Source organism: Mirounga angustirostris, unplaced genomic scaffold (assembly GCF_029215605.1).
Source record: "Mirounga angustirostris isolate CCGP_5_RB_7025 unplaced genomic scaffold, mMirAng1.0.hap1 SCAF_2, whole genome shotgun sequence".
Classification (NCBI taxonomy): Eukaryota; Metazoa; Chordata; class Mammalia; order Carnivora; family Phocidae; genus Mirounga; species Mirounga angustirostris.
In genome coordinates, this window is record NW_026991710.1 from 119235002 (window position 1) to 119248254 (window position 13253).

General features: G+C 36.9%; 1 protein-coding gene across 5 annotated transcripts in view; it reads right to left on the minus strand.

The window, feature by feature from the left end:
- The window catches only part of INPP4B (inositol polyphosphate-4-phosphatase type II B), an 824845-nt gene that overhangs the window by 214755 nt on the left and 596837 nt on the right, over positions 1–13253 (minus strand). For all 5 annotated transcript variants that reach the window (XM_064585102.1, XM_064585100.1, XM_064585099.1 and 2 more), the window contains one exon: positions 7–154. In XM_064585102.1, coding sequence (XP_064441172.1) covers positions 7–154 — 148 coding nt within the window. The remainder of the gene's footprint in view (positions 1–6; positions 155–13253) is intronic.

The following is a 13253-nucleotide window of genomic DNA, read 5'->3' on the forward strand; positions in this document are numbered from 1 at the left end:
TCTTACCTACACAAATCTTCTTTTATGTGAAGAGAAATCAATTCCTTAGGAATATGAAAAGAAAGTATGCTCTCTGACATCTGCTCCCGGATTCGCATCCACTTATTGTCAGATGTGGGAAATCTATATAATTTACACACCGGGTTCTTTAGCACTGGGAAGGAAGAAAAACACAAAAGGTTAATAGTTAAATTATAAATATATGCCCATTAGAGAAAGATCAGTTAATAAGATCATTAATCAGTGTACCACTGTAATTACTGGTTTAATCATATTTGTATCATACATTAGTGAATTTTATCATAATTCACTAATGTATTTGAATTTCTAAGAATTTTGTTCTTTTTTTTTACTAGCTTCTGGGACATGTAGTCTTTATTAAATTAAAAAATGATACATCAAGGGGCACCTGGGTGGCTCAGTTGTTAAGCGTCTGCCTTCGGCTCAGGTCATGATCCCAGGGTCTTGTGATCGAGCCCCGCATCGGGCTCCCTGCTCGGTGGGAGGCCTGCTTCTCCCTCTCCCACTCCCCCTGCTTGCATTCCCTCTCTCACTGTGTCTCTCTCTGTCAAATAAATAAAATCTTTTAAATAAATAAATAAATAAGAAATGATCATCAAGTTCCAATATATAAATGTGGCTATTGTGTGTCTCTAGTTTACCACCTATTAATTTTTTCCTCTTCTAAAGATTTTTTTTAAAAGATTTTATTTATTTATTTATTTATTTGACACAGAGAGAGAGAGCACAAGTAGGGGGAGCGGCAGGCAGAGGGTGAAGCAGACTCCCCGCTGAGCACGGAGCCTGATGCGGGGCTTGATCCCAAGACCCTGGGATCAAGACCTGAGCCGAAGGCAGACGCTTAACCAACTGAGCCACCCAGGCACCCCTCTTCTAAAGATTTTGTTAAAGCATATGTATTTATAAGTATATATGAAATATATGTATTTATATATAATACACACAAAAATTATATTACTTAATTTCTTCTGATAATTGTTAGTCAACTTTGCTCACTTATACAGTAGGTGAGAACTGACATGTTATTTCAGAGGTTTCAAACAGCCCACTACTAAAAATGTTTTATTTCTTAAATGCTAGAAAGGTCCATTCCTTGACTTAAGAGCTATTACAATTCAAATATTATGCATACGTTAATGCCAGTGGGTCAGTAACATACTTTCCTAATACCACATATTACCAGAAGCAAGACAATGAGGTTGCGAACAAACTGTATTTGTGGGTGGGAAGTGTTTAGGGAAGAAGTAACAAGATCATGCCATCAAGGATTTTAAAAGATTACGGGAAAAAGTGGAGAGCCAGATACTAAGATAATATTTGATACATTTTCATGAGGCCTTCTACCACATTCCCCAGCCATTTATTTCGGTCAGAAATTTATTTCCACTGCTGGTGAGCAATGATTGCCTTCGTTACACTCAGATACCAAGGCTTAGTGGGCAATAAAATATCAGTCAATTGCCAGTCAAGTACCTATAATTATTTGACTCCAGTTTACCAATAAAGCTGATTTAAAACAAAATTTGATACTAAAATGGAGCATGGGTTATATGAGCCAGGTCTCCTCAATGTATAGGGTAAAATTCCTTTCAAAAGTTTAATGTTCTTTAAGACCATATCTCATTCACTACTTGGGTAAATATACAATAGCTTTCTGAACATTAAAATGAGGATCTATTCAGCCATTCCTCTGCAATCATCCATTCTCAGAAGTATAGTCTAGACATTATCATTATCAGAATCGATGCTACATCAGAAACCTTGATTTCAAACCTCCCATTCTTTAACAACCAGACTCAAAGTTTCCAGTATACCTACTTATCCACTACTAAGAATTAGCCAGTGTTTACTTTTCAAAAGCACCAATAGAAGCCAGAAGACAGATATTTCCAGTATGTTGAGACAAAATATTTAAAATCTAGAGTTGTATGTCCAAAGAGATCATATTTTTAACATAAATATTATCTCTAAGTTTTATCAATTATATTATATCACAGATCCACAGATAAAATTAATTGTATTTATTTTCTTTCTTTTTTTGAGATGTGATTGACATATTACATTAGTTTCAGGTGTACAATGTAATGATTCAGTATTTGTATGCTGTCGCAAAATGATCACCACAGTAAGTCTAGTTAAGGTCTGTCACCATCATAGTTACAAATTTTTTTTCTTGTGATGAGAACTTTTAAGGTGTACTCTCGTAGTAACTTTCAAATACAGTATTATTAACAATAGTCATCAATTTGTATATTATATTCCCAAGACTTACTTATTTTATAATTGGAAATACGTACCTTTTGACGTCCTTCACCAATTTCAACCATTTCCACCCCCTACCTCTGGCAACCCCCAATCTGTTCTTTGTATCTAAGAGCTTGTTTTTTTGTTTTATTTATTTATTTATTTATTTATTTATTAGATTCCACATATAAGAGAGATCATATGATATTTATCTTTCTGTGTCTGACTGATCTCACAGCATAATTCCTTTAAGGTTCATTCATATTGTCACATATGTAAGATTTCATTCTTTTTTATGGCTGAGTAATATTCCATTATATGTATCACACATTTCTTTATCCATTCACCCATCAGTGGACACTTAGGTTATTTCCATGTTTTGGCTACATTGTAAATAATGCTGCTATGAACCTGGGGGTACCAGATACCTTTTCAAGCTAGTGTTTTCATTTCCTTTGGATATATTCCCAGAAATGGAACTGCTGGATCATACAGAAATTCTATTTTTAATTTTTTGAGGAGCCTCCATACTGTTTTTCATAGTGCCTACACCAATTTACATTCCTACTAATAGTGCACAAGAGTTCCTTTTTCTCTACACATCCTTTCTAACGCTTGTTATTTCTTGTCTTTTTGATAATAGCCATTATAATAGGTGTGAGGTGACCATTCACTGTGGTTCTGATTAGCATTTCCCTGATGATTAGTTATATTGAGCATCTTTTCATGTACCTGTTGGCCACCTGTATGTCTTCTTTGGAAAAATGTTTATTCAGATCCTCTGCCCTTTTTTTAAACTGATTGGTTTTTTTTTTTTTTTTTGCTATTGAGTTTTATGATTTCTTTATATATTTTGGATATTAGGCCTCATCAGATATATTTTCTTTCATCTGAAATATAAGCCAGACAATAAAAGAAACTATGATATCTTATTCATTTTTAAAGTGACAATGTTTCAAAGATGTAAGAATTTTACTACAACTTCTACTGTTCCATCTCTAGAATCTGAGAAGAAAAAAAAGTATCTATTGAAGTCAACATAGTGTCAGTCAGGTTAAACTATTTATGGGATCTCATGAATTCTAATATAGCTAACATGATCAGGAATATAAACACATTCTTTTATAGTAAGACAGAAAGTCTCTGAAATGTCCAAATTTTTTCTTAGTAACCTAAGTAAATATTCAATTACTTGGCTTATGGATCCTCAGTATATGTGCTGCTTTTAAACCTCTGAGGTTTTTTTCTTCAAGATTATATGGAATTTTTGTAAGAATCCTTCATTTTTCTTGCCTTTTATAAAGTAATAATTTTTTAGAAAATTTGTATTTTGAATCAAGTTACAAAATACAAAATTTTTCATTTTCTCAGTTATCCCAAAGCTAGTCTTTCCATTTTTGATTATATTGTTTTTATTTTAATGCTTTTCAGTGTATATAAATATAAATCTTCGCTGAAATAGCTTAAGCAGAAATCAAGGGCAGTTGGATTAATGAGCTCCAGAACTCTCCTCTGACCACCTGGTACATATCATACAAGGACTCTGTGGGAATGCTCCTGTTTTTAAGGAAAACACTTGGGACAAATTAAAAAAAAAAAAAAAATCAGGCAAACTTGATCATCCAAAAGAAAATCCCAATTATGTCTCCCATCTAACTTTTATGTTACAGGTTGTGATCTTCTGAAACTCAGGTCTCCAAACATTAGTACTAAATCAGGATTTCAATGTAGCTATAGTGGGATCCACCTTACAACCCCATTTAATCCAGCAGCATTCCTTATTAAACACCTACTACGCATAAAGCAAGAACACCTACTGGGTATCTTAAAATACCATATAATAGAATATGACTTAAAAAATGGAACAAAAATATGGCTCAACTTTTTACTACCATGCAAATTTATTGCACTGGTTACAAAAAAAGACGAGATAATATGTTCTTAACTCAAAATTCTTACTGTGTTTAAAATGGGGAGATTTTATCGTCTTCACATAAAAGTAAGGCATGGTATTCATGCACCAAATACTGAACAATGAATGGATCATAAATGATAAATACTTGTTTCAATTTTTTTTAAGTTTCTTCCCTATAGAAGAGATACAATTCTAACAATTTTGCACACTCATTCCAGCTATGGGAATGAGTCCATCACTTTCAGCTCTGGCTTTTCATTGATGCCAATTTTCTTTTTTTATAGAAGATGTATTTCTGACCATACAATAGGCCTGTCTACTCAGAATACGATCTAATATCTATTATAAATTCTTTAGAGACCCCTGTGTGTATGCTCCTCATTTTTTTCACTGTTTTTGCCAAAACAATTGCTAAAAACATCATATGACAGATTCTGCCAAGAGAAAAGTAGTGGAGATGTTCTGGACCACATCATGGTCTTGGGATGACTTAATAAGAGTAAAGTTCTAAGCTGGTCTAAATATTGATATATTCCCCTTGAGGTCCACTCCCTATGGTGAGCACAGGAATAGAAAATAAATGGCAGATTTTCCCCCCAGATTGCAGCACAACTCAAATTTCTATATTGTTTCTCTCAGACACTGTAGCAGAGCTTCTTTACCAAGGTAACATGCTCAGCAATTGTGAAAGCTAAGCTGTTTAATTGTGAATTATCAAAATAAAGATGCCAAAGAAATGTTCAACAATGCCAACGCATAGACAATACATAAAGGAAAACAACAAAGCATCGCTGTTAAAAGCAAACTAGGGCAGAAAAGATAAACCAGAGAGATACCACAAGAATGATTTTTTTTTTCCTGTGCCTGTTTTAGGAATGTCAGTAGACAAACAAGAAATTTACAAATTTAGATTCAGAGACAAAAGGGTCATCAAAAAGCCAAATGCTTATTTCCTCCAGTTGTCTTTAATGTATCTCTCGAGAGGAAGCTCATCTGTGATTATCTTCGTGAACTTTCTCGCATTCAGGAGGTGGTAGACATCACATATTTAAATGGAGTCTGACTTTATTGGCTTCAAGCCTTACAAAAATTATTAGTTTAATGTCCTGCAGATTCTTGTAGAGAATTCATTCTGTAGCTTTTAACTATGCAGTTGTTTAATAGTTTAATTATTCAGCTGAGTGTACATGCATTGCCTGTTTTCCAAATGCTACATTATACTTACTAAAGATAAGTCTGTGTAATCCAATTAGATACTGACATTCCCTCATTTGTACTTGGAAGTATCTTAGATTTATATACATCTGAAATGTAGGTTGGCTCTTTTTAAGATTGGATAAGAACTGAAAAACCTAAATAGAAATCACTAAAACGCTATCCTAAGCATGGTTATGGAAAAGAGGTGGCCAGAAGACATGAGAGGAACTTGGAAAACACAGCAAGGAGAGATCTCTTTTAAGAACAATAAAGATGAAGGGCGCCTGGGTGGCTCAGTTGGTTAAGCGACTGCCTTCGGCTCAGGTCATGATCCTGGAGTCCTGGGATCGAGTCCCGCATCGGGCTCCCTGCTCGGCAGGGAGTCTGCTTCTCCCTCTGACCCTCCCCCCTTTCATGCTCGCTCTCATTCTCTCTCTCAAATAAATAAATAAAATCTTAAAAAAAAAAAAAAGATCAAATCAATTGTTTAAAAAATGAACTCCTAAAAATGGTTTAGTTACTTTTCTCTAGGTTTGTTATAAAATCTAAATTATATTATTGTGTGTGTTGTTTTTTAAAGAAGAAAAAGAATGGAATAGAAAATAGGATATGGGCTGTGTTGGACAAAGTGCTGTTTCTGTAGTCTAGCCAAAGCCATAAGTTCTTGGCCCTCCATCTTCAATTTTTTTTTTTTTTTAAAGATTTTATTTATTTATTTGAGAGGGAGAGAATGAGACAGAGCGAGTACATGAGAGGGGGGAGGGTCAGAGGGAGAAGCAGGCTCCCTGCCAAGCAGGGAGCCCGATGTGGGACTCGATCCCGGGACTCCAGGATCACGACCTGAGCCGAAGGCAGTCGCTTAACCAACTGAGCCACCCAGGCGCCCCCTCCATCTTCAATTTAAGGCCAAAAATAAGAAAAACTATTTCAGATGTCAGAATAGGACATAAAGATAATATTTTGTGGGCACTGAGTCTCGAGTTGATGATAATTGGCGAGTTTAGTGTGTAGAATTTGGATTTTAGATGGTCAGAAAGTGATTTGCATCACTCTTTCCAGTTTGAATAATTTGCTCTGTTCATTCTAATTCAGTAATTAAAGGATACCAGTAGTAAAGGTAGAAGGTGGCTCATATTTCATGCTGAGCAACCTGAAATGACCTATAATTCTCTGAACTCAAGTTGTTTCTCACCAATTTCCTTCTGTTCAAGGAATTCTCTGCGTCTCAAAGGAACATTCCTCTTTCCTGGCTATCAGTAAACTCAGCTGTGCTAGCACCTCTTCCAGGAAGACTTCCTTGGCTTCCACCCCGTCCCTTCCTATAGGTTTGTCTCCTTTGTCCTTCCCATCCCCATCTCTGTCATGGTTCTTAACCAGTTATGCTACAACTGACTCCTTATTATTCCATGTCACCCACTGGAGTGTAAACTTTGTGAAGGCCAGGATGGTGCTGTTTTTCTTGTCCTCATTTTATCTCCCACACCTAGCACAGTGCCCAGTAAATACAAACACTCCACAGAAATAAGCTTAGCCCTTGCAACTCAGATGTTTCCCACCATTACTTTCCCCAAAAGAACAGTTAGATCACCAACAACTGTGTGAGCTGAGAGAGAAACATGCAAGAGTAAAGAACATGATTGAAAACCTCACTTGAAGGAAGCACAGGCATCGGAATGGAGGATGAAAAAAACCTGATTAAGAGGAAGGTCCTATTTGTCCACAAAATGTTAGCTTTTTGGCCATATCATCTTCTTGCCTTTATTTTCCTTCTAGTTTTACCCGAGATGGGCAGTGAAGGAGGTAATGGACTTGCTACAGGGAGACAGCTGAAGCATTTAAAGGTGTCTAAGAGATGATTCTTTTGATTATTAGATAATGAAATTCACTCTTCCACGGAAGCTATTTAACATTCTAAATATATTAGTACACAGTAATGAAAATATATGGAAATTCCAAAAGAGCAAAGTTAACGGACTCTATCATATTTGTTAAAACAGCAAAGAGCAAAGAAATCTGGTGAGTAAATGTAAAGGATCAAGGGCCAGTATGAAAGGTCAAAATGGCTCCTAATTTTATATATCAGAGACTTATAAATACAAGGGCAAAATCTATTTAAATTAGTGTGGGGAAAATACAACAGAGATATCTTTGGTTATATAAAATGACATCATCTAAAAATCAACAAGGCAGTAGATTTCATAGCTCATGAATGAAAAGAAAGGGGGAAACAGGGAATTTGCTTTTCTGCTGGAATTCATCAGGACCTAAAATGAGTAAAGAGGGACATATTTTTAACAATCTCTTAATGTATTCTGAGCCATGAGTGGCTTTGGATGGGGGTATTAGTGAGGAGAATGTTACCCCAATATTTAGGTATTGTGAAAGGCAGCTAAAATCTATGGTGTCATATGAGGCAGGAAACATTTTTTTTAAATGATTTCCATACCCAGCGTGGGGCTTGAACTTACAACCTCAAGACTGCTGTACTGACTGGAGGCAGCAAACGTTTAAAAATGAGAATTTGACAGTAATTTATCTGAAGTATAAATTGAAATGATGATACACTTGCTATCAGCCATTTGACAGCATTTATTGAGTTCCTATTGTGTTCCTGGCCCTGGAGATACAGAAATAAATAAGCAATGTTCCTTCCTCTTAAATAGCATATAATCTAGCATCTTCTGCAAAGTAGTAGATGGCTTAACTCTAATTTGAGAAAAAGAATCAAAGATATAGTGGCCTATTTTGAGAAAAAGTGTGATTCATCTGTGAAGCAAGAAATGCAAAACATCAATAAATTCTCCAAACAGGAAGGGGACTGCATGTATCTAGGACCGACAGCAGGGAAGTCCCCTCACTTTTATTTAGATTCCAACTTACACGGTCACAGAAATCTCAGCTGTCAGATATACCCTCTGTGAATATGGAGGACGGCATGCACGGTAATATACAGCATGAACGTGCTCTTCAAAGAATATAAAGGATAATTTCACGACTCAAGCAGTACGGAATTCAGCCAAGGAAGATGCTGTATCAGATCTAATGCTTGCTGACAGGGGAAAACTCACTCAAAATGTGAAGAAAGGAGGAAACGTTGTGACAGGGCCCATTAGCTCCCCAGATTTGGCATAGTGCCAGAAGGGTCCATGGGCTGAAGTACTCTGTAGCGTTATACTTTTACAAGGAATCCTGGGAGAACTGGGACTTTAGAGAGAATTATCTTCTTCACAGAATTTTGAAAAGGTATCTTTCTGGTCAGGCTTATTAAATAGAAATAACTTCTGAGAATGACATCTGCAACAATGACAAAAAATTAATATGTGACTCCATGTGAAAGGGATTAAAATGAATACTTTTATGAAATATTTCTAAAAAGCAGAAAAACAGGATAAGCTAAATTATGCTCTATCGACTTCAAACATGTGAGAGCCAGAAAAGGAAGTCAAAGGCTGTGCAGGTTTCTGTGGTCATTTTAAAAGAATTGATGTCCAAGGAGGCTGACCCATGTATTAGGGTCACGCTGCTGGTTGGCAAATCTAGGCTTTGACACCAGTTCTTCTGACAGCCCGTCCGGTGCTCTTACATTAATACCACAAGAACCCGTTTGTTATTGTTCTGGGGCAGCTAAGTTCCTCAGCTGATGTGACTTAGCAGGGCATGTGAGAGGAGAGGCCTGACTGTACTTCTCTGCTCCCCACCCCACCACCACCAAGTAATTTTAAGCGTTCTTACTACCATTTTGCTCAAATGAATAAGCAAATAATGAGAGAAGTAAATCTACTGTTTTAACAACTTTATGCTATGACTTAACATAGTTAGAGAGTCAAACTAAATAAGAACTTCACATTTCTAATATTTACTGTGTCCTCTAGTGTGTCTAGTTTCAGAGAATGTAAATGCACCAGCTGAAAGGAATGTGTCTCCCCATATAGCTAAGGCACTTACATATCTTTTTAAGGAATTGCAAATTCTGCCCCCCCAACTCGTCCTTTCTCTCCTTCTGCCCTCTACTCCCCAGACTCCCAACATATACGTTCAACTTGCAAGGCAAGCAGGGCATAAAAAAGGTGAGAACTTAGGGGAAAGAGCTCTTTTTCTTGTTAGTCTTATAATAGATAAGTGAATTTCCTGAATAATAAATCAAGCCTCTAGAGATATAAATAGAATAGTGAAGAGCTGCTATGAGATATGGTATTCTCTTCCACTCACTCAATAAGTACTTCATAACTCACTTGAGGCTGGGAAGTTCCATGTAACACATTAATACAAAGACTTGAAAAGAATGTCAGTAGCTCCCTTTGCCTACAGATTAAAAAAAGAAACACAAAAAACCACATGGGACTATAACAGATTAATTCCAAAGTTGCTGAGTTTAGATAGAAAAGTAAATAGAACAAAAGACAAAGGTATGCACAGGCCAAACTCATATATACTAAATCCTGCACAATGCACTTTTGTAATTTTTTTAACTTTTTTTTTTTTAATTTTCATTTATTTATTTGACAGAGAGCGACACAGTGAGAGAGGGAACACAAGCAGGAGAGGGAGAGGGAGAGGGAGAAGCAGGTTCCCCGCTGAGCAGGGAGCCCGATATGGGGCTCGATCCCAGGACCCTCGGATCATGACCTGAGCTGAAGGCAGACGCTTAACGACTGAGCCACCCAGGCGCCCCTCTGCACTTTTGTATTTTGAGCAGAAACATTTCACAGAGAGTACTTAGTTGTATTTTAAACACATTTTTTAAAAATCCAGCTTTTGTGGGGCGCCTGGGTGGCTCAGTGGTTGGGCGTCTGCCTTTGGCTCGGGTCATGATCCTGGGGTCCTGGGATCGAGTCCCACATCGGGCTCCCTACTCGGTGGGAAGCCCGCTTCTCCCTCTCCCGTTCCCCCTGCTTGTGTTTGTGTTCTCGCTATCTCGCTCTGTCAAATAAATAAATAAAATCTTAAAAAAAAATAAAATAAAATCTAGCTTTTGTAACATTTGACTCACATTTACTCTAATCTTTCCCTAATGTAAGAGGCTCAAAGAAAGTATCTGTGGCAAATATCCTAGGCTCTGAGCGCTCCTCCGGGTGGCATGGACTAAAGACATTGAGAAATATCGTCAGAACTAAGTGGGGTATCACCACTCAAACTGTCATCTCCATAAAAGGAGAAAGGCTGTAAGCAATCACTCCACTAAGTATATTTAAATTGCAGAATGCAGCTGCCTCCATCAGTCCCATGTCAGCTGTCTTTGTCATATTAGTATTTATGCATCGGGAATGGTATCCTAGTAATCTGGAAGAGTTAGTACACTCCTAAGACTCATGCCTTACGGATTTTATGGCACAGATATGAGGAGGTGCAGATTTATTTTTCACAATGCTCCTTCCGTCTTTTCTTCCTTAGGTAATATATTTTCTTACTTAGAAAGCCGTTTTTCTCTTTCTCTTTGAAATTTACATTAATCAGTTTTTTAAAATGGCATTTCTTTGTGCATAAAAAGTTACAAGGTTTGCATGAGTGAATTATTAAAAAGTTATAATTATAGTGTAGATGACTGTGGTGATAACCTGATTCATTCAAACTCTATTTAACATGAATTTAATATGTCCCACACTCAATTTTATTTCTCAAAATTGACATTTAGTAAATTAAATAGATTATCTGGATACCTTAAAATAAAGGATTAAAGTTTTGGTCAATTTTCAGGTGGAAAACTAAATGTGAGGAGGACCATTTGAGGATGTATTAGCTATTTTAACCAGCCTGAAAACTTATTGAGTACTTTTAGAATACATGGCTGTCTGGGTAGACTCATCACTATTCATTGCACATCCCTTTCAATATTGCATCCTAAATGAAATGAAAAAAATGTCATTTGCTCATAGGCTAAGTAGAGACTCCTCTTTGGTATAATCCCTCATTCTATGTAAGTATAATTTGTGCTTTTTTGTTGTTACTACATTTTATTTGGGTTCTCTGTCTGTATAATCATAGTCAAAGGGTTGCCTTTCCTTTCTCCATTCCTTATTACTAGAGGTTTCTGGCAATGAAAAACTGCTAATATTTTATATATATATAAACATATACATATATTAAAGATCTTATTTATTTATTTGACAGAGAGAGAGAGATAGCAAGAGCAGGAACACAAGCAGGGGGAGTGGGAGAAGGAGAAGCAGGCTTCCTGCCGAGCAGGGAGCCTGATATGGGACTCAATCCCAGGATCCTGGGATCATGACCTGAGCCAAAGGCAGATGCTCAACGACTGAGCCACCCAGGCATCCCGCAGTTATATATTAGTAAGCCTTTGAAATTCAGTATCATTCACTAAGCTGATTATTATGCTATCTATGCCATTGTTTAAACATATGACATGGCAGGGCTAGAAAAATACTAAGGCTTGTTCTGCTGTTACACCTACTTTAATTAATGGCTTTTTAGTAATAGCATGGCCTAGTAATTAAGAGAAAAAGGCCCTGGGATCACAACTGGATTTAAATTCTGGACCTGACACTTGCCAGGTAGGTGACCTTGACCAATTTCCTCATCTGTAAAATGAGATAATGACAGTGCCTTTTTCCACAGCACAGGTCAGAAGGCAAACCAAGACATATGAGGCATTTAGCCTACTGCTTGTCACTGTACTAGTCATTGTTTACTCTTAGTATCAATGGTAACATAATTTACATTATCATTAAAAAAGTAGATCCATAATTTACATACACATATTACATTTTTTAATTGTACTATAGGTTTCAATTTTATTCACAAAGTTATTTAATAGATGGTTTAGTGCCTTGTTGAAATTCAAATATATTACTGTAAGCAACATATTCTATATACATACACACCCAGGAACATACAAATGCATGTATGAATTTTTCCTACTGAATCCCTATATCTGTTTTAACAACTTTGTTTTGAATTCTATAATTAGAAAGTCAAATTAGGGGCACCTGGGTGGCTCAGGGTCCTGGGATGGAGCCTGGCAGGGAGTCTGCTTCTCCCTCTTCCTCTGCCCCTCCCCCCAGATCATGCTCTCTCTCTCTCTCTCTCTCAAATAAATAAATAAATGTCAAACTAAATAAGAGCTTCATATTTCTAAAGCTTACTGTCTTCTAATGTGTCTTGTTTTGGTTTCAAATAATACCAAATCCAAAGGTAAAAGGAATTTGTTTTGCCAAATAGCCAAAGTATTTTTATATCTTTCTTATGGGATTGTCATGTTGACTAAGGGACTGGCAAGGCTAGGTAGGGGACTAGGGTCACTCAGGGGGCGATGTAGCCAGGCTCACAGAAACCCCAGATGTGGAGAAACAGACATGATATTTACAAGAACAGCTTGTTTGCACTGATGATATTTACAAGAACAGCTTGTTTGTTCTCATGATAGTTACAGGTGCAACATGTTCATTCTAAATATAGAAATGATATTCTCAAATCAACCATGATATTGACATGATACTTACCAAGTTCACTCATCAGTTTCCTATAAAAGACCGACCGTGAAAGCTTTCAGTGGTAACCCATTCAGGACCTCTCTCACGCAAGAGAGCTATTTCCTTCCCTTTCTATTTTCACCTTCCCTTAAACTTCACCCTTTTGTGTCCCAGAGATTCTTCGGCTCCATGAGACAAGAACTTGTCAACAATGGGGCGCCTGGGTGGCTCAGTCGGTTAAGCGACTGCCTTCGGCTCAGGTCATGATCCTGGAGTCCAGGGATCAAGTCCTGCATCGGGCTCCCTGCTCGGCAGGGAGTCTGCTTCTCCCTCTGACCCTCCCCCCTCTCATGCTCGCTCTCTTTCTCTCAAATAAATAAAATCTTAAAAAAAAAAAAAGAAATTGTCAACAATGACTACCCATACTCCACTGGTATTTATTTTATTGT